The 20,209-nt window shown below is 34.0% G+C and overlaps 1 protein-coding gene across 2 annotated transcripts in view; it reads left to right on the forward strand.

The window, feature by feature from the left end:
* LOC150081718 (uncharacterized) overlaps positions 1 to 20,209 on the forward strand; it is a 1,674,628-nt gene that overhangs the window by 997,746 nt on the left and 656,673 nt on the right. For both annotated transcript variants that reach the window (XM_090378825.1, XM_090378826.1), the window contains one exon: positions 7,536 to 7,747. In XM_090378825.1, coding sequence (XP_090234951.1) covers positions 7,536 to 7,747 — 212 coding nt within the window. The remainder of the gene's footprint in view (positions 1 to 7,535; positions 7,748 to 20,209) is intronic.

Genomic DNA, 20,209 nt, shown 5'->3' on the forward strand with positions numbered 1-20,209 from the left:
CACTTACTAGCCACATCGAGAATGGATTTCAAGATAAGAAGAAGACCATTGCGGTCTTTGTGGACTTGACATCAGCTTATGGCACAGTATGGCGACAAGGAATGATTCTGAAATTTTTGAAGATTATTCCTTGTAAGACCCTTGCGATCCTACTTAACAATATGCTATGCAATAGAGTGTTTGAAGTACATTTAAATGGCAGAGTGAGCAAGCCTTGTATATTAAATGATGGTTTACCACAGGGATCAGTTCTTTCTCCATTATTATTTAATATCTATACTGCAGATCTTCCAGCAACTTCTTCTAGGAAATTCATGTACGCAGATGACATAGCTCTGACTGCCCAGTCTACTGACTTCAAAACAGCCGAAATTGTACTTACAAAGGATCTTCATAACCTGAATAAATATTTTCATACATGGTGACTTAAACCTAACTTAAATAAAACTGAAGTTAGCTGCTTTCATCTGGATAATCAAAGGGCTAATTATATGCCTCAAGTGGAATATAAAGGCCAACGACTGAAATACAACCCCTGCCCAAAATATCTGGGAATCACAATGGACCGAACACTGACGTATAAACAACACCTTTGTAATATTGCAGCAAAGATAAAAACTAGGAATAACATCTTGCACAAACTCAGTGAAACAGGCTGGGGAGCACACACAACGGTGCTACGAACATCAGCCTTTGCTTTAGTCTACCCAGTTGCAGAATACTGCTGTCCTGTATGGCTTAATAGTGCACACACTGTAAAAGTTGATACCCAATTGAATGACACAATGAGGACAATATCAGGCACCATTAAATCGACACCTTTAAAATGGTTACCAGTGTTATCTAACATCCATCCCCCTCATATAAGAAGAGAAACAGCTTTGCTGAAAGAATGGCAAAAATGTCACAGAAATCCTCAATTGCCCATACATCAGGACTGCAAACCCCAGAAGCCGGAGAGATTGAAATCCAGGAACCCCCCATGGAAGCTAGGTGAGAAACTTATTAAATCATATTTTAATGCTGATCAGACCTGGCGTGAAGAATGGACCACTTCAAACCCCGACCACCTGGGTTTAGTCAATGATCCATGCAGAGCTGTACCTGGTTTCAACTTACCAAGAAAGGAATGGACATCCCTGAATAGAATCCGAACAAGCCACGGAAGATGCAAGTTCTGGCTGCACAAGTGGGGAAAAACTGAAAACCATTCTGTGACTGTGACAGTGTGCCTCAGATTATCCAGCATGTTGTCTCGGAGTGCCCAAAGAGGAGATTTGAAGGACCCATCCAAGATCTACATAGTGTTACTGACGATGCTATCAACTGGCTGAATAAACTGGACATTACATTTTAATTAATCAAAATGTTATCTCTAATTTTCTGTGTAAATATTGTTTTTAGACTTATTGTAATTTATTTATATTTTTTGATATTGTCTGTTACAAATGTATCCTCATTTTGCCATACGAAATAATAATAATGCCATCAGAAATGATTTAATATTACATTTGCCTGAGCTCACATCTGGTGAGTATGGGCTTGGCAAACTCAGGGTCCTGTGCTGGATATCATCATTTTTCTCTTTCTTGGTGATTCCCTTCTCTTCTGACTCTCTCTCTCTCAGGGTAATTCGGGAATTTTTTTTTTTTTTTTTTTTTCAGTGGTGCAGCATAAGCCTCGGGCTTCCTTGCACCATATGGCTAATAATAATATACAATTTTTTTTTTTTTTTTTTTATTGCAATAGTTATGGCAGTGGTTTTCAACCGGGGTGCTGCAACAGCATTCTTGGGGTGCCATGTAATTTGGGTTTAAGTTACTTAAAGTTATCATTATTATTGTTATTTTAAATTTGTATATTTATTTCATTATAAAAAGGTGTACGGTATACATGTACCATATCTTTTTAATTTTGTGGCGATCTATAATTGATCTTTATTTAGTACCTCTATATAAAGAATAAAATTATTATATAGGTATATGTTAAAAGGTCTTTTTGACCTAGGGGTGCCGTGAAAAAATTACTGGGACACTAACGGTGCTGTGAACCGAGAAAGCTTGGGAACCTCTGAGTTATGGCATAATAATGGTGCCCATCATAACAAATTAAAATTCAAAAACAGAATTGGCAGTGAATATCTGCAACATACAAAGGACCCTATCAGCCTCTATATAAAGCAAAGTTAATAATAATCATAATAATTCCATATTTACAAAATACAAATGTAAAATACAAAATCTAAAAAAACCAAAAATACAAAATCTAAAATATTATAAATACTGAAAATACAAAATTTATCAGTTACTATTGAATACGGCTTACATTGAAAGCCACGTTTTCATAGGGCTAGCACCTCTCAATATATATGCCTCAATAACAACCAAAACTATCTGTTTCTGCTAGTTATATGCCAGCTTTAACCATTTTTATGATATACTAAATATAGTATGAATCATAGGTTTAAGTTAAGTTGAAATTTAAGTTGATATAAGTTAATTTAAAATTAACAGCAGACTGGCAAAAATAACTGCTAGCCCTACAGATATCAAAAATTAAAATAATTAACTGAAACCTTATTAAAAAATATATATACAAATGTTTCCAAAACCTATGAAAAATTATATACAAGTGTTATTTGTTACTTAAGGAAAATATACAAGTGTATTTGTTACTTGTGAAAAGCAAAGCAAATGTATAAACCAATATTAAGGTGAAAGGAATAGTACCTCAATCTCCCTCGAATACTCGAATAGATTTTGAGGCATAAAATATTAGAGTTAGATAGTATACAGATAAGGGCAAAGAAAAAGAATGCAAACTACTTCGGAAAATTACCGGGGGTGTAAAGTCCCGTCCCTTAGTAGGGTTCCTGGTAATTCTTTGTGTAAAGAAGCATGTACTTATAATAATTATTAAATACTCCATATCTGAAAACCTTATTAATTTCAAAAAACTAATGGCAAATGCACATTATGCAAAAAAGAAAAACAAAACAAAAAAAAAGGACTGTTGGATCCAGTTTGCTTCCACTATTAAAAATAACACAGATAGCAGAATAATTTGGAATATAGAAAAAAACTGAACGGTAAATTTTCACCAGCATCATCATCTCTGGTTTTCAGTTGGATTGCACAGTATTTGTACTCTGCAATAGCAAATGCTCTAAAAGAATCCTTTTTCAAATCTCAATCCATGTCTGCATATGATCCATCTTTCCTACAAGATAAAGCTAAATAGCATAAATTAAATTTCAGTACCAAGCTATCTCTTTCATATAATCAGCCCTTTACTATATAAGAACTGGAGGAATCCTTAAAATAATCAATGCATGGTGCACCAGGCTCTCGTGGGATCTATTATATCATGCTTCAAAAACCAGATAACAAAACTTTGAACACATTATTATTGTTCTTTAAGTGATCCTTACCAGTTCTGGCATTCCCTAAACCTGGTAAGGATCAGTCTGTGCCACATAACTACATCCAATATCCCTCACTAGCTGCTTAGGTAAGACCCTAGAAAAGATGATCCACAACAAATGATATGGTACATAGAATTCCAAACTATGAAGAATAGGAACCAATATGGTTTCAAAAAAAAGAAAAAAAAAAAAAAAAGAAAAACAGTCAACATTAGAGCTGTGGTTAAGGCTGAGAGTAATATATGTAATGCTCTTAATGAAATCAACATCTTGTCATGGTATACCTAGACATCGAAAAAACCTTTAATACTACATGATGCTACAGCATACCTAAAGATCTCCTTAACATAGAACTTCAAAGTCTGCTCCCAATGATTATACATAATTTTCATCGACTTAGAACCTTTCAATTGCATTATTGCAATACTTTGTCACATTGTTAACCTGGAAGAAGGTATTCCACAAGGATTGATGCTCTTGACAGTCAGAATAAATGCTATAGCACAGAATATGCCATTAAATGTACTGAATTCTACTGCTATGCTTATGATCTCACAATATCTTGTCACTCACAGAATACATGCTCCATTCAGCATTAGCTACAGCGCTCAATAAATAAATAGTCTTGGGCACTACATAGTGGCTATTGTTTATCTGAATCTAAAACTGCAGGCAAAAAGTTTAGTCTGCATCCTGAACCTGAGTTACTGTTGGGAAGCCACCTCTACAATCTTTGTCTTGCTATCACTGGAATGCAGTATGTACACTGCTGAACTGTATGCAGTTAAGATGGCTTTAATCTCCCTTCAAAATCTTTCCAGTTTGCAAACTATAATCTGTGCAAACTCTGTTTTGACAGCACTGCAAAATAACTCACAAATTTTTAATCCACTGTTGGATTCCCAGTTATGCTGGCATACCTTAAAATGAATGCACAGATCAAGAAGCAAGAGACCTTCCCCTTTGACACAAACTCCATTCTGATTCCTTTTATTGATTATGAACCAATCACATGATGGATATGTTTTGAACAATGGAGCCGAATATGGCATGTCCAAACACACAATAAGCTCTTTCAAATAAAGAAGGCTCTACAACTAGAAATCCAGCTTCTGGTTAAATAGGCATGAAGAGGTCGTGCTGTCCAGAGCATGAATTGGACATAGCTACTTAACACATCTTTTTTTACTGCAAGGGGAGGATCCTTCACACTGTTTACACTACAACTCTACACTTACTATAAAGCATCTTATTGAATGTGCATGGTACCATGCTGCCAGAATGACATTTTTCTGATCACTGTTTAACCTACAAGAACCAATACAACTAAGTCATATTATTGGAGATGATGCCAGCTTAGCAGAATTTTTTAAGTATCCCAGAAAGATAAATCTATATACTCACCTTTAAACCTGTTTTCTGTAATTCCACAGTAACCAGTACATTTTGGCCAGTGAACCTCTATTTCAAAAAACAAAAACTGCCACCACTGCTAGGTTAAGAAAGGTAAATATTCTAGCATAGCTATTCTGTTAAGCATACAGAATCCCTTATAGAAACTTTATCATTGTATCTCCCTTTGTTTTGGAAGAACACCTTATAAAGAATCAAATTTTGGATGTTGTAGATTCAGACATCTCTTTAGTTATTCTCTATGACAATATGGTGGTTTCACTTTTCATTCATTTTAAGAGGTCTAGGTTTGAATCCTGTCAAAGATCTGAGGAATACTAAAGAACTCTTCAACCAGGACATTAGTTAGCTGATCTCAGGCAAGGGGAATAGCTCACCCTCCCACAAATTGTTCAGGTTTCTTAGCCTGCACAGCATTCAATTTGGGCCATGACCTAAAAAAACAGATATGATACACTGGTGCAACATGGTCTAAGATGTTTATGCCATAAAACTAACAATATAGCAGTGTGATTAGTTTAAAACATTTCACATTTAACATTCTTACTTTAGTTGTCATGTTTCTTTCTTTCTTTTTTTCCCTTTAATGTAATTAATAGCCATTAATCCAATGTACTGTATTAATGTAGTTTTAACTTGTCAACAAACATAAACAGTTTTTGTCTTTTCTCATAATAAAATAAATTATCTACATGTATTTTTTGATGCTGAACACAAATACAACTTTGCTCTTGCTGTCACATCTGGTTTTTGATAAAATAAACATTTTTGTTTTTATAATTTGTTAACAAGCTATATCAGAGCATGACATTTTATGAGCTTTGGGTTATGTCCTTGATCTGAATCATCCATTAAGCTGTCAATCATTGCAAAAAGTGACAACTCCTCTCATAGCCAAAGCCTGTATTAAATACCTGTGGCATGAATATATGGTTGTTTTGTGCAAACAAGTTTATTCCTCTACTTTGGAACCCAACAATTTAGCTTGGCTCAATTTAAGTTGAGTTGAGTTGAGTCATGACAATCAATTCGACTTGAGTAAACAAAGCAGGTTTATTATTATTATTATTAGCCATATGGTGGAAAGAAGCCTGAGTCTTATGCTGCACTAGCCAAAAAAACTAAAAAAAATTCTGAACTACCCCGAGAGAGAGAGAGAGAGAGAGAGAGAGAGAGAGAGAGAGAGAGAGAGAGAGAGAGAGAGAAATAAAAGGGAATCACCAAGGAAGAGAAGAATGATGATATCCAGCTCAGGACCCTGGGTGTGCCAAGCCCACACTCACCAGATGTGAGCCCTCTGTATGGTTGGTGTATATTTTTTGTTCTTGTTGGTCACTTTGATTTGTTTGTCATCTTCACTAATTGACACAGCTTCATATAATTCAGCTTTGAAGGAGCTTAGGAATTAGCATGCAATTAGGATGATCTGCTGACTGTGAAGATGGATTTGAGTATTGAATATTCTTATTTTTAGATGTAAAACCAGCATTCCTAAAAATGGACTTTTTGTTATTAGTGTATCAGCACCACTACAAATGGTATATATTTGATTTTTCATTTAGCCATCATCAAAGTGTTATAGCACAACCTGCACTACAGATGTGTATCCTCTGGTTTACTATGATTTTCTATTTTGACAACAAAATAGAAAATCATAGTAAACTTTTTTTTAATCATAGAAGAAATTGTTTGTATGAACTGTGGGGTTCATTAACACAACTGATGCAGCATTTCAGCCATCACACAATAAATATTTCTTTCGCTTGCATTATATTTATATACACATTGAAACAGTTAACTCCTTCGTATATTAAATACAAATCAATAATTTCACAGGCACAATGTAATGTGGTACTATTTCACTTCACAGCTGCTTAGCACTATTTATTTTAAATACAAATCATTAATTTGTATTTAAAGAATTTCAATTTTAAATTGTGCCTGTAAAATTTTAATTTTGCATGCACAAGATAATGTAGTACTGTTTCAATTTCACAGCTTAGTACTATCTATATTATAATGTAACCCATTTGGTCATAACATGATCCAGATTATCATGACCTGTTTTATGGTAACCTAGAGTCATTAATAACAGTTAATGATTTGAGGCCAACAGGTGTTGCTAATCTTAAAGAAAATTAAATTTTCAAATGCATTTCTAATTTATTTCCTGCTATCGCAGAAGTACTATTATCACATAAGATTTCCTAAGATCATATAAGATTTAATGAAATTTTTCAAAAATCTGATGTGATAGAAATATTTTGAAGCCATTTTCTTATTCAGTAAGAATGCTGATTAAGCAAATATTTTAAAGAAAAGGTTTTACTTTATCAGAAAAAATTTATTAATGATGTAATTTGAATAATAAAAAAAAATAGTACCTCTTAGTAATTTTTTAAAACTAAAACATGATTAAAGGAAATGCTTAATCTTTTTAAACCTTCAACTTTTGTTTTAATTGTAGGATTAGGAATTTCTTTGCATTCACTATCATGGTATATAATACACAATTTGTACATTATAAAATTTTACATTTAATAATTCTAAAATGAATTTTAATTAAAAATTAAAGTTCAGATTATCTGTTGGCTTATATCTAAAGTATTTTAAAGAAAATAAAAGTATAACATTTATTCAGTTATGTATCATTATATATTTTGACTTGACTCCTTTCTTATTTAATGCTTTATGGTAGAGTTAAATGCTCTGGAGGATCTCAATACCAACCGGATCACCCGCATCTTAACAACAGATTTTCCTCAGTACTTTGCAATCATCACCCGAGTTAGGCAAGAAGTTCATGTCATTGGATCTGAGGGTGGCATGGTCAGTTCAACTGTAGTTCCCCAAGTGCAAGTTATCTTTCCTGAGGGTGCCCTCACCAAGAAGATCAAAGTTGGACTTCAGGTAAACAGTCCCACTTGTCCTGATGCAACAGATGGCACATGTGCTTCATCCCAGCTAGGTAAAATGTCAGCAAAAGTAGAAGATTTGAGCCCTTCTTCTGGCATTGTACAGCCAATTGATGATCTTTCTACTTCTACTATACAGAAGCAGAAGCTCCCAAAGCAAAAGTTAGGTTTCTTTGCAGAGCTAGTACGTCGCACATGGCCAAAATTAGAGGTTTTTTCAAACATGTGAGGCTGCAAGGGGTACAAAATATTTTTTTTTTTACCCAATTTAAATCAGTTCAGTGAATCAGAGTTTTGTAGAGTAATTGATAAAATAACCATCCCATGTGTATATATATTCATTCAAATTATCTCATTTTATATATAACTCTCACTTTGTGGTCAATTTAACATTATATTTTATTAACTTTGTATGGCTCCTGTTACTTTGTATACTTTCTGTTCATTATCTTATCCTAATGAATAGAAGCTTGAGATTTTATTATATTTTATAATATATATTGCATTTTATATTTTCCTGCTTTTTTTTTTTAACTATATTGAATTTTATTTAACTATGTTATTTGAATTTATATTTATTAGATCAAATATCTCAAGACAACAAAGATTTATTTATTTGGTTAGTTTTTTTTTTTTGTTTTTTTTTATCAAGAATTATGTAGAATTTTTCAGTACTAGCAAATTCTTTTGAGACTACTTCATTGTCTGCTTCCATCTTATCCTAAACAGAAAACTGTTGTTCTGTGGCCGTCATGATACAGATGTTTTTATTGAAGTGACCTGCTCATTAAAATCAGAAAATGACTTGGCATAAATAGATATATATATATATATATATATATATATATATATATATATATATATATATATATATATATATATATAGGGTGGATCAAATATGAAGAGTTTTTAATAAAATTTTATTGACACTTATTTATATTAATACAGATATTGTTACTTCTCAAGACAGTCTTTCTATATAAACATTTTTACCATCTTTCTGCTGTTTGATTTTTTATTATTATTTATTTTTTTTTAAGAATGGGCTTTGTGGTTATTACTGGAACACAACTGCACACTTTCCAAAAAAGTGAAGAAGCTGAGATACTGAATATTCATATACTTTGCTAAATTTTAACTCATCATGGATGATTTTTTTCACCTGTACCAATATCGAAAATTATTATAAGTGGATAAACTCACTGAATGGTCTCAAATTTTACACATTTTTCTTGGTTGCTGAGAATGTAGTTCATTTGCCACATTTTCACAGCTCTCATTAAAGTCTTTGCACCACTTGCACTGTGACAAACATTTTTTGCCATACTAAGCTTTAAGTCTGGAATAATTAGTCTTCTAGTTTTTACATTTTTGCTTTACAGAAACATTATAACAATGCTCTGTGCAACATAAATTGGCACTGGCATTTCAGACATGGTGCTGAGTACTGATTAAATTTTCTTCCCATTCCTGTTATAGGATGATATTAAAGCTGATTCACATTCCTGTGTTACTTAATAAGCTAATAGTGAAAAAAACTGATTCATATTTGAACTAACCTTGTGTGTATGTATGAAGATAGATATATACAAAAAAAAAAAAAAAAAAAAATCCAAATGTATGTTATATGTAAACAGAAATGTTTTTGATATGGTATGCTATTACCCACCTGTAAGAGTGTATCTCTCTCTCTTGTCTTCCTGTGCTGTTAACCCCCCCTCCCCAATTCAAACACATGAAAGCTGTCTTTGCTGTTGTATCTTAGTATAATTAAAAGCCAAAGGTCAATTGATATCATTAGCTGGGCTATTCCAAATTTTTAGGGTTACTGCAGCAAATGTGAGAGAAGTATTAAGCTAAATGGTGGCAGACAATGTAATTTGGCTTTTAGCTATACCGAGACAAATTATTTGGGTTAAAACTTTTTGGTTAATGTCCTTCACTTGTAGCACAATTCAAGGTGGGCATTATATTATAGAATAAATTTATAGTATTATAAATCTGAATTTCACCTATATATAAGATTAATGGTATAGTATTAAAAAATTTAACGTTAATCTAAAATGGTACCCTATATAAGCTCTAAGTTATAGTATAAACAGCATTCCTCAAACTGTGGGGTACAACCCCCTGGGGGCCATAAGCATCTTAGAGGGGAGGGGTCACAGCTGAAACAGTTGAATGAATGTGTAATATATAAAAATTAGTCTTTGTTCATATATTAAAAATGAGGGTTAAATCTCAGATATGTTATTAACACTTGTTTCATTAACCAAATTACAAGACACAAGCTCATTTTCCTACTTACATGCTAATTGTGCTATATGTTTTGTTTCTATTTTTACTACAGTGTTGGTAAGTGTAGTTGTGGTGAAATAAATCTAAGGTTAAAGAAGTTTTATTTGATATCTATTCATTAGTTAATCTTGAGGCCTCCGTAGCTGAGTGGTCAGGAGCAGGAGTGCAGTAGCACACACTCCTTGAGTAGACCAGGGTTCAAGCCCCTGACTACTAAATATGGTCGATCTGCCAATCCACACTGGACCAGCATGGCCGATTATGGTCCGTTTCCCTCAACATGAATTGTTGAGGAGGCTTCCATCCTGCAGTGGGTTGATAATGACTGCAGGTTTTTTTTTTTTTTTTTTTCATTAGTTAACTGCATTTATATTTCTTACTGCAAGATTCCAAATTTGATATTTTTTGTTTATTTCCAATAAAATATTAGCTATCAAAGTTATTGGGATATTTATGTATTGCCCAATTTTAACCTCAATGTAATTATTAGGTTTACTCATGTAGGAAAGGATGGGGCTGTACAAATTCATTTAGCATTTTAGGGGGTTGCAGCATCACAAAGTTTGAGTACCCCTGGTATAAAGTATTATGTTTGTGAAATCAGCAAGTGGGAACATGCTTCTTGTTATAATATTGCTCTGAAAAGCAAAGTAAAAAAGCAGAAATAGACTAAAAACAAAAAACAGAAGTCCAGTAAATATAATGAAAAACAATAAAATAAATTTAATATAATATTTAATAATAAAAATAAAATACAAATGCAAAAAGTGTATAATAAATAATATACAATGCATTTGCTAAACAAAAAGCTAAAATTAAGCAAGCAAAGATGTTAGTATCACTGTGCCACATAATGTCATAAAAAATATTGTAATGTTTAGCTTTGAAGCAGTTCCATGTGGGTGGTGGTACTCAGTAACAGCAGACTTCTCTGATGGTAAGTGTTACTTATTTGAAATATAAAACAACTTAAGAAGGATTTCACAATAATAATACTTACCGTATAAACCTTGGTTTGTATTATAATTCATTTATGTAGTAATGGTGCATTTGCATTAAACATTGTCATAGTTTTGAGATATTGTTCAGAAGCACTTATTGCATGGAAAAGCATGATTGCAACCAGCAGCAGCAGTGTTGGGTAGTCATGCATGTCAAGTTGTCTATAAGGCCTGAGAGCTTACAGCAGTTATAATATTCCAATAATAATGTTCTGATTGTGTGACTAAAGTTGAGTGTGTAGCTTGTCATTAGAATGTAATAAGTGAATTTTTTGGTGAGAAGATCTTGAATGCTATGAAAGATTAAGTTAGCTAAATACAAGCATTAAAAAAAAATAATATAAACTTAATAGATAGTATTGAAGACTAAGTATGAATTGGTGATGTCACATAATTATTTCTGAACACAGCAAAAGGGAGGTAGGATTGGGTTTTGAGTTTGTTCCTATGATGTGCTGGCATCTAAGGCCATAATGCACCACAACTGTTTTTATGTGTGTATAAGCCTTGGGGTTAAAATTTCTTAAGAGTTCATTCCAGATATATGTATATATATAAACTATATAAACTATATAAACAGATTAGTATATTAATAGGTGCATTAGGCTCAAGGCTATAATTAAAATATATGGTATAAATATATGGTATTATCTGTCATTGTGGGGTCCTTGACAATGTATTTTCTGTAGTTCCTTGTTTTTATTACCTGGTCTTGGATGGCAAGCATGAATGCTTCAGTGTCAGGGAAGAGTGCCTCACTCTGCTTTCCCTGATGCAGTTTTTGGGCCTTGCATTTGTCTAGTCCAAATTCCATCTGTGCTGAACTCTTAAATTATCCCGAGTAGCTATTGGAGTTGCTTCTTGGTTGCCACATAGAGCTTGATGTCATCCATGTATTTCAGGTGGGAGAGAGTATACAGGTTCTTTCTCCTTTCTTTAAGGGTATATCCATACTTGCTAGTATTAAGCATGGTGGGTAGTTGTTTAAGTGCCAAACAGAACTACAGTGGTCTCAGGGCATTTTCCTGAAGATTCCTCATAGAGATGCCCGAAAATTCCACTCCTGGTTGCAATTGGTTTGTGGTTGTGATGTTCTCAACCTTGATGGTGGTCCTGCATTTCACCATTGTTGTGTATATGAGGTTTGTCACTGCCAGTTTGACTTTGTAGATTTTTGCATTTGAGTTAATTGCAGCTCTCCAGAAATAGCATGTGCATAAGCAACAAAATAATCAGTAGTGCCAGTAGTGGAGGGACAGCACAAAATCATAATTGGTGATTCCTCCTGAAAGGAAGGTTTCTTATTTGTTATCATACAGGATTAAAAATCTTCTGATCAAGAATTACAATTTGTTATGAGTATAGATTTTTTTAAAATTTAAAATCAGACTTAATATGTATATTGTTAATAATGCAATATGGGTTTGTTTCTTTCACCATATTTGTTCAGCAAATAAATGATAATAATAATAATAATGATAATAATCTGATAATAACAATAATACCTATCTTATTGACATACTGGTGCCTAACACTGGCAACCTACAGAAAACATATGAGGAAAAGATCAAGAAGTACACAGACCTAAAACAGGAAGTCAAATGGATGTGGCATGTAGAATAAGTAACAACCATTCCGATCACTGTGTCAGCCCCCAGCATGATTCCAAATATCCTACACAAGAGCCTAGCAGCAATAGGCCTCCAAAGAACACCTACAAGGAACTCCAGAAAGTCACAGTCCTGAACACCTATAGGATAGTCAGAGAGTTCCTCAACCAATAATAGTAACCAGGGCATAACCACTCTGTGCACTTTGGTATCAGTATCCATCACTGGGTGGAACCCCCATCAGGGAGAAATAATCTGTATAAATCTTTATTTGCAAATGTAATTAGTTAGATAAATTATGCAGGACACCTTAAAAAACTTCACTCCAAGACAGCCAAGGCAAGAGGTTTTATAAGGATGAAAAATTCTAGCTTAAAATTGTTACAATACATTGCATTTCTTATGTTGAGTTCTAAACATAGATCTATTGCTGCCCATCTGCCATGAATATACTACATTTGGTGTTATTAGTTGATATGATATTACTGATTTGGGAAAGATTGCCAATCCTACATGATAGTTTTTTGGAGCCATCTCTGTAAACAAGTATATTTTTTTGGAATTTGGGTGCTGTAAATATCATTTAGTTGGTGAATAACTAAAATACTTGTTGCAATTTTTTTTTTTTATTCTTCTTCTAGTTTCAGAAAGAGTAGTCACAAAAGTGTTCCTATACATTCCATAGTGTTAGTAAATTCTTGGTGATAATTCTATTTGGTTACTAATTTGTGTTGGTCCCTTGTTATTTTGGTGTACATTGTGCAGATTTTCCCCATTGTGACATAAATGCTGTTGTCCAAGTGGAGTGTTCATGCCTCCAAAATTCAAGTGACATGACCTGAAATTTAAAAATATATTGTAATACTAATTGTTTATGATTGATGCTCAGAGGTGGATTGCTGAAGTCAATGTGTGAGCTATGTATCAGATGCGTGAATGGTTCCTAGGGCCAGAAGAAGCGCCAAAAAAATAAATAAAATAAATTGCCACCAACAAAAAGGTTGGTTGCTTTGAAATTTTTGGTGAATCACTTGTACTTTGAGATAGCTCCTATAGTAATAATCATTATATATTGCCAAAGAAACAAACAAGCCAATCATTGCCTTGTAGCTAATGTTAATAATTAACAATACACATGTTATCAAGAAATACAGAGACATATTAATAACAAATCAGGCAATTCACAGACTAAAAGATTAACAATAGCTGCAGGCAGGACGAAAGTGATTCTTGCACTACTTCCATTGTAATGAGCAGGAGAGCAGGTTGCTGGGTATTTCAAGAGCTGCTGGGAGTCATTATGGAACAAGTAATTACATGCGCTGTGTTAGGGTAACTAAGAGTAAGAACAGGTGCATGTATGCTTACATGTACACCAATGCTAGAAGAATAGTAAATAAATTTGATGATTTGAAGTGCTGATCAAGACATCAAAGGCATATACTGTTGGGATATCAGAGACACGGTGTCACATAGATATAATCAGTGCAAAATTGGAATTTGGGGAGTACAATGTGTACAGAAAGGATAGACAGGGTAGGAAGGGAGGAAGGGTTATGCTGTTAGTTAAGAAATACAAAATCTAAGGAAGTGCATCCAGTTGACACAGATGAACAGTGCAACGTTGTGTCAGTCTGGTGCGACATAAGCACTGGAAAAGGGAAAATGAGAGTAGGAGTGTGTTATAGGCCTAATTGGCTTTGATGAGCACAATGAATAATTGTGCAGAGAAATAGAGTAGGCCAGAAAATCAGAATGTCTTGTAATGGGGGATTTTAACTTTCCAGATATTGACTGGAACTTGTGGGTTGGTCACTTGCACGCTAGCAAAACTTTGTGGATTTATTGGAGGATTGTTTTCTACAGCAACATGTTTGAGGGGCAACCAGAGGGAGTAATACCCTTGATCTGGGGATCATCGGTGATTATTCATGCATTAAAAATTTGCAGATAAAGGAACCACTAAGTGACATTGATCAGTGTACTGATGTGGGATTTACTTAAAGATGTAACTACCATCAAGGGTAAGTTTTTGTAAAGTGACTACAATGGTCTCAGACAGTTTTTAAATTTTATACAGGGGATCAACTGATGATGTTTGAAACAGTGAATTCTAAATGGGAGAAGCCTTGAAGGAATTAATGTGGAAGCTACTATGCTTTTCATATCAACTAAGAAATACTGTTCAAGATTTAGACCTAAATGGATGTAAGATGAACTAACGAGGCTTATGACAGAGAAGAAAAAATGTGGGATGCATATAAATTAGCAGGTGATGCAGAAGCCTATGGCAGATATAAACTACATTGTAATCAAATCACAAAGGAGGTTAGGCAAGTGAAGGCTGATTATGGGAAATCCTTGGCAAAGGATGCAAAGAAAAACAACAGACTTCTTTACTTATGTAAACTTTAGGAGGAAGGGGATAAATCATATTGGTAAACTTGATGTTGGTGGTTCAACTGTTGCTGATCCTGCTCAGAAAGCTGACAAACTGAATGAATATTTTGCATCTACATTCACACATGAGGAATACAGTAAGGAAGAGGAGGACAGAAGTTTACTAAACTCTAACAGGCAGCTAAATGATTTTGTAATAGCGGAGAGCAAAGTGAGGAGATATTGTTGAAGTTAAACAAAAAAGGAACCTAGGGTAGGTGGAGTCTATCCAGTTATATTTAAGGAGTCAGCGAGACAAGTTAGAAACCCTTAGCCATAATTATGAAAGCATCCTTAGATTTAGGGGAGGTCCCCATGGACTGGAGATGTGCAAATGTATAACCAATTCACAAATGGGATTCAAAGGGTGACACAAATAATTATAGACCTATTAGTTTAATTTCTGTTCTGGGGAAAATAATGGAGTCGCTGGTTAAAGAAGTGATGCAGAATCACCTAGGTAAGACTGCAGTAATAGTTCAGACGCAGCATGGGTTTGTTAAGGGGAAGTCTTGTCTGACAAATTTGATTTGATACTACGATGTGGTGACAAAGGAACTGGATAAAAAAAATAATTTTGATATCATATACTTGGATTTCAGGAAAGCTTTTGATATTGTTACGCATGGAAGACTGCTTTACAAATTGGAGCAGTATGGCATTAAGGGCAAGTTGCTGCAATGGATAAAGGGATTGTTGAATGGGAGACAGCAGAGAGTGGTAATAAATGGACACTGCTCTACATGGACTAATATTATTATTGGAGTTCCTCAGTTGAGTCCCCACTAATATCAAAGTTTGCAGATGATACAAAGCTTGGCAGGGTTGTTAATGACAGTAAAGACAGTATGCTACTGCAACAGGATCTAGAAAAGTTAGGTAGATGAGCTGAGCAGTGGCAACTAAAGTTTAACCTCAACAAATGCAAAGTAATGCATATGGGTAGCAGTAACCCAAGAGAAACATACCAACTGTGTGGTACTACAGTCAGAGAGGTGGAGAATGAAAAAGACCTGGGGTTATTTGTGCAGTCAGACATGAAGTTCTCTGAGTAGTGCAGATTGGCTGCCAGAGCAGGTCATGGAGATTTGTCAATGATATATAGGAATTTTGCTAGCAGAGACAAGAAGATGATTATCCCCTTATATAAGGCAATGGCCAGGCCACACCTTGAATACTGCATACAGGTCTGGAGGACTCATTTTAGGAAGGATGTGGAGTTGCTAAATGAGTACAGAGAAGGGCAACAACATTGGTGAGAGGAAAAAAAGGGGTGCTCTTACCAAGAGAGGCTTAAGTTCTGCAAGTTGCAGCATCTGGAGACTAGGCACCTGCAAGGTAATTTGATTGAAGTGTATAAGGCCTTGAATAGTTTAAGTAGGCTCAATGCTGATGGGATACTTCTGCTTACTCAGATTAAGAACCTGAGGGGGCATAGATTCAAATTGAGGAAAGTCAGTCTTAGAATAGATATGCAGAAGTTTGCCTTTAGACAGACTTGCTGTCTTTAGACAGCAAGTTTGCCTTTAGACAGACTTTAGACAGATTGCTGGAACAGACTTTCATCTGTTGTTGTGGAAGCTGATTGCTTATATAAATTTAAGGCTTAACTAGACAAATATTTGAAGTAAATGAAATTTTTTATTTTATTATTATTTTTTTTTGATGCTATATAAGCTTGTTTTCTTGCATCATATGCCTCATCTAATGCTAATGTAATCGATTTGAAGACAAAATTTTATACATAGAATTTAGTTGCATAGTGAAATTACATTTGATACAGTTCGTGGCATCGACATTGTCCATTAAATTATTCTTTTATTGACCTGGGATTTTGAATCTCTAGACAGAGGTGTAGTGCTATTAGCTTGCCTGGAAAATCTAATAACATTAACACTTGTCTGGCAAGGGTTAGAATAATGAGATGTTTAATTGTTTTGGATCTCTTTGATGATGGGAACTGTTTATGTTCAGTGACATTTGTGGCAGTTAGTTCTGTGTTGGTTGAATATTTGAAGTATTTTATTTTGGGAATAACATGTCCATTTGTTGAAGTTAGTTCAGTTGGGAGATGAACAGTTGCCTCATTCGTGTTTTCCTAGATTCTTTCTGGATGGAGTTGCAGTAATAATGGATGTGATTGATGAGGAACTTTATTCCCACTGCAAAGAGTAATTTGGATAGGAGAACTACACATGCCCTATTTTATCAGTATATGATATTGCTTTTTCATGTATATATACATTGTATTGTGAAAAATAACCAGACACCTGCATGTGTCAAAGAACTTTTTATTGATACAATAGTTAATGTGTGGTTCACCTGTGGCTTTAACTACACACTGTATCCTTGTCAACGTACCCAGACCAATTTTTGATTAAAGAAAGGCACTATATTGGCCCCTGTTCAACAGCAGTCAATTCAGCTACTAATTGAGGGCATGTTGGCCCGGTTTGAAGGTGATTTTCCAGTACATTTTGTAGGTATTCAAAGGGCTTAATGTTAGAGCTATGTGAAAGCATAAAGCCATGCATGCCATGCTGAAACAATTTTGTCATGCCTTTGTCTTTTGAACAAAAACAATTTTTCTCTTTCCACACTCTTTCCACACTGTGGAAAGAGCAAAATTGTCCATAATGTCAATGTACATAGCATCATTATTCCAGGAAAGCCAACCAATGGTCCAAGCCCAAACATATCGAACATCATCAGCAAGCGAGCTACTGTGATTCAAACCTCCAGAACAGCTTTATAACATTCAAGCGACCAATTATAATGAGTTGTGCATCAGACAAATCGACACTGCACATTACATGCTACAGCTTTTCCATAAAATCTGATTTAATGCAGCTTCCCATGTATCTTGCTTATACTAATATCATGTTCCTGCAGCCTCTTTGAACTCTTTGTTGGATCTGTTTCATTCTTCAGAATGCTCTCTGGTCTCTTTCCATCAGTTTCATCAGTCTACCTGCATGATTCCTATCATCACATTTCCATTTGGCGATTATGTCAGCTGCTGTTGATCTAGGATTACAGTTTTTCTGCAGTTGCAAACAGATTGATTGCTGATATGCTATACTTCGATCCCACTGAAGGTTAATAAGCTCAATTTGTGGTATCTTTACTGTATTTTTTTATTTTTTTATTTGCTTACTTCTAGCATGACTGCAGTTTATATGTATTCTTGACATTTTATATGTATGTAATTTATGCATTTCTGAACTACAGGTATGGCTTATTTTTTCCAAATCCTGTTGGTATAGATAGTCTTTTTGGCAATAATGTGTGTGTACAAGAGCATGTTTACTGGATGATTTGGATGTTGTAAGTGCAGGACCCTTAAACTCACAAGGGAAAACTTTATTCCCTCCACTTTAAATGGTGAAATTACAACTCCAATTGAAAATGCCTTCAAGAATTTCTCAAGCATACACGAGAATATGAAACATGATCTCTTTAAATGAGTGATAAATGCCGAACTTGTACTACCAGGGATTAACAACCTGAGGTGAATATGCCACAAGATTTGCCCTGGAACTTTCATCCAACAATGATTATGCAGAATGTGTGCCTTTTTAAAGTAATTTTTTTGATTTTCTTTAGATTTTTTTTTAAAAAATGGCAAACTTCCCAATATTTTTGAATCAGTATTTTTAGAATTGGTTCTGAAATGCTACAAATAGCCTATGATACAATTCTTAATGTTCAATTAAATTTTATTGAAATAGTTTTGTAATTGATTAAATGTGAAGTTTTTAATTCAGCTTAAATAACCATGATTGAAGTTGAAGGTAATCATAATTAACTATTTAAAAAACGTTTTAAAGCAACTTTTTTGTAAGTGGCATATAAAGAGCTCAAATAGAAATATTATTGATAAAAAGTAGAATAGGAGAAAGACAGAGACAATCCAGTCACTATACTCAAGACTCGTTTAAGCACTTTCGAGGCCGGGGCTGGATACAGTTTTGCTTCCCATAATTTTTTTTCTTTTTTATGTTATTTTTCATGCAGTACCATATGGCATTAATATATACAGGTTTTACTGTATATCTTTTGATTAGAAAGGGGTTCGAGTCCATCACCACCAAATACGGAGGATGCGGAAAGGTCAGGGAATGACCACCGCGTATCCCGGAGCGATATGGCCTTAGTTGCTAATGCTCCTAAAAACCAAATAACAATAACAACTGTATATTGTTTTATTTTCTATTTAAGTTTTTTTTTTTTTTTTTAATTTTCCATTTATTTATATTTTGGCATTTTTGGCAAAAAAAAACCAAATGGTCCTCCTCCAAAATAGCACACAGAGTATAGAAATTAAACAAATGAAGAGCATAGCAAATCTACCACATGGTTAGGTTACTCTTACAGACAGCATGAAGAGTCAGAGGGTCAGCAGTTGGTGTCTGATTGTTAAAGAAACATAGTTTGTTCAAAAATTTAAGGCAGGGGTCCCAGAATTTATAATTCTGTTACTGAATAATTGATTAGTCAATATCACTTTAGTGCCATTGACTGATCAGTGGCACATGATATTATGATTACCTATAAACTTTTATACTGTGTGTTCAAGTACAGTAGCACAAGCAGATAAGAACAGGTTGGATTAATAAGAAGCCATTATTCTAACAATAAAATTTAGATTAACTTTTCGTTATGTATATGCAAATAAATAAAAGGTGGCAACTCCAGTTACAGCTTGCATATTTCTTAAATGAAACTGTTACATATATTAGAATTAAAGATGGTCTACTCAGCTAATCAGAATATTAAAATAATTAAAATATAATATAAATAAGTTCCTCAGGGAGTTGGTATATAAATTAAATTCCTCTCTCTGAAAAGTAAAGAACTTCTATGCACTGAACTCTTAAAAACACAGTGGAAAGCCTCTACTTAGTCATAAAAGAAATGGTTAAAACAAACACTAATTGATGATCAAAGAATATATTGCAAGACACTTTGGGATATACAAATGTCTTGGTTTTTTATTAGAAAAAAATGAACAATTAATCATTAGATTAAAATAATTAATTGAAAAGTAATTTTACATTCAAATTACAGTAAGATACCATGCCTTACCAACCATTAGCTGATAATTTT

The sequence above is a fragment of the Mastigoproctus giganteus genome, chromosome 8, assembly GCF_048544385.1.
Source record: "Mastigoproctus giganteus isolate SK-2022 chromosome 8, ASM4854438v1, whole genome shotgun sequence".
In the NCBI taxonomy this organism is placed as follows: domain Eukaryota; kingdom Metazoa; phylum Arthropoda; class Arachnida; order Uropygi; family Thelyphonidae; genus Mastigoproctus; species Mastigoproctus giganteus.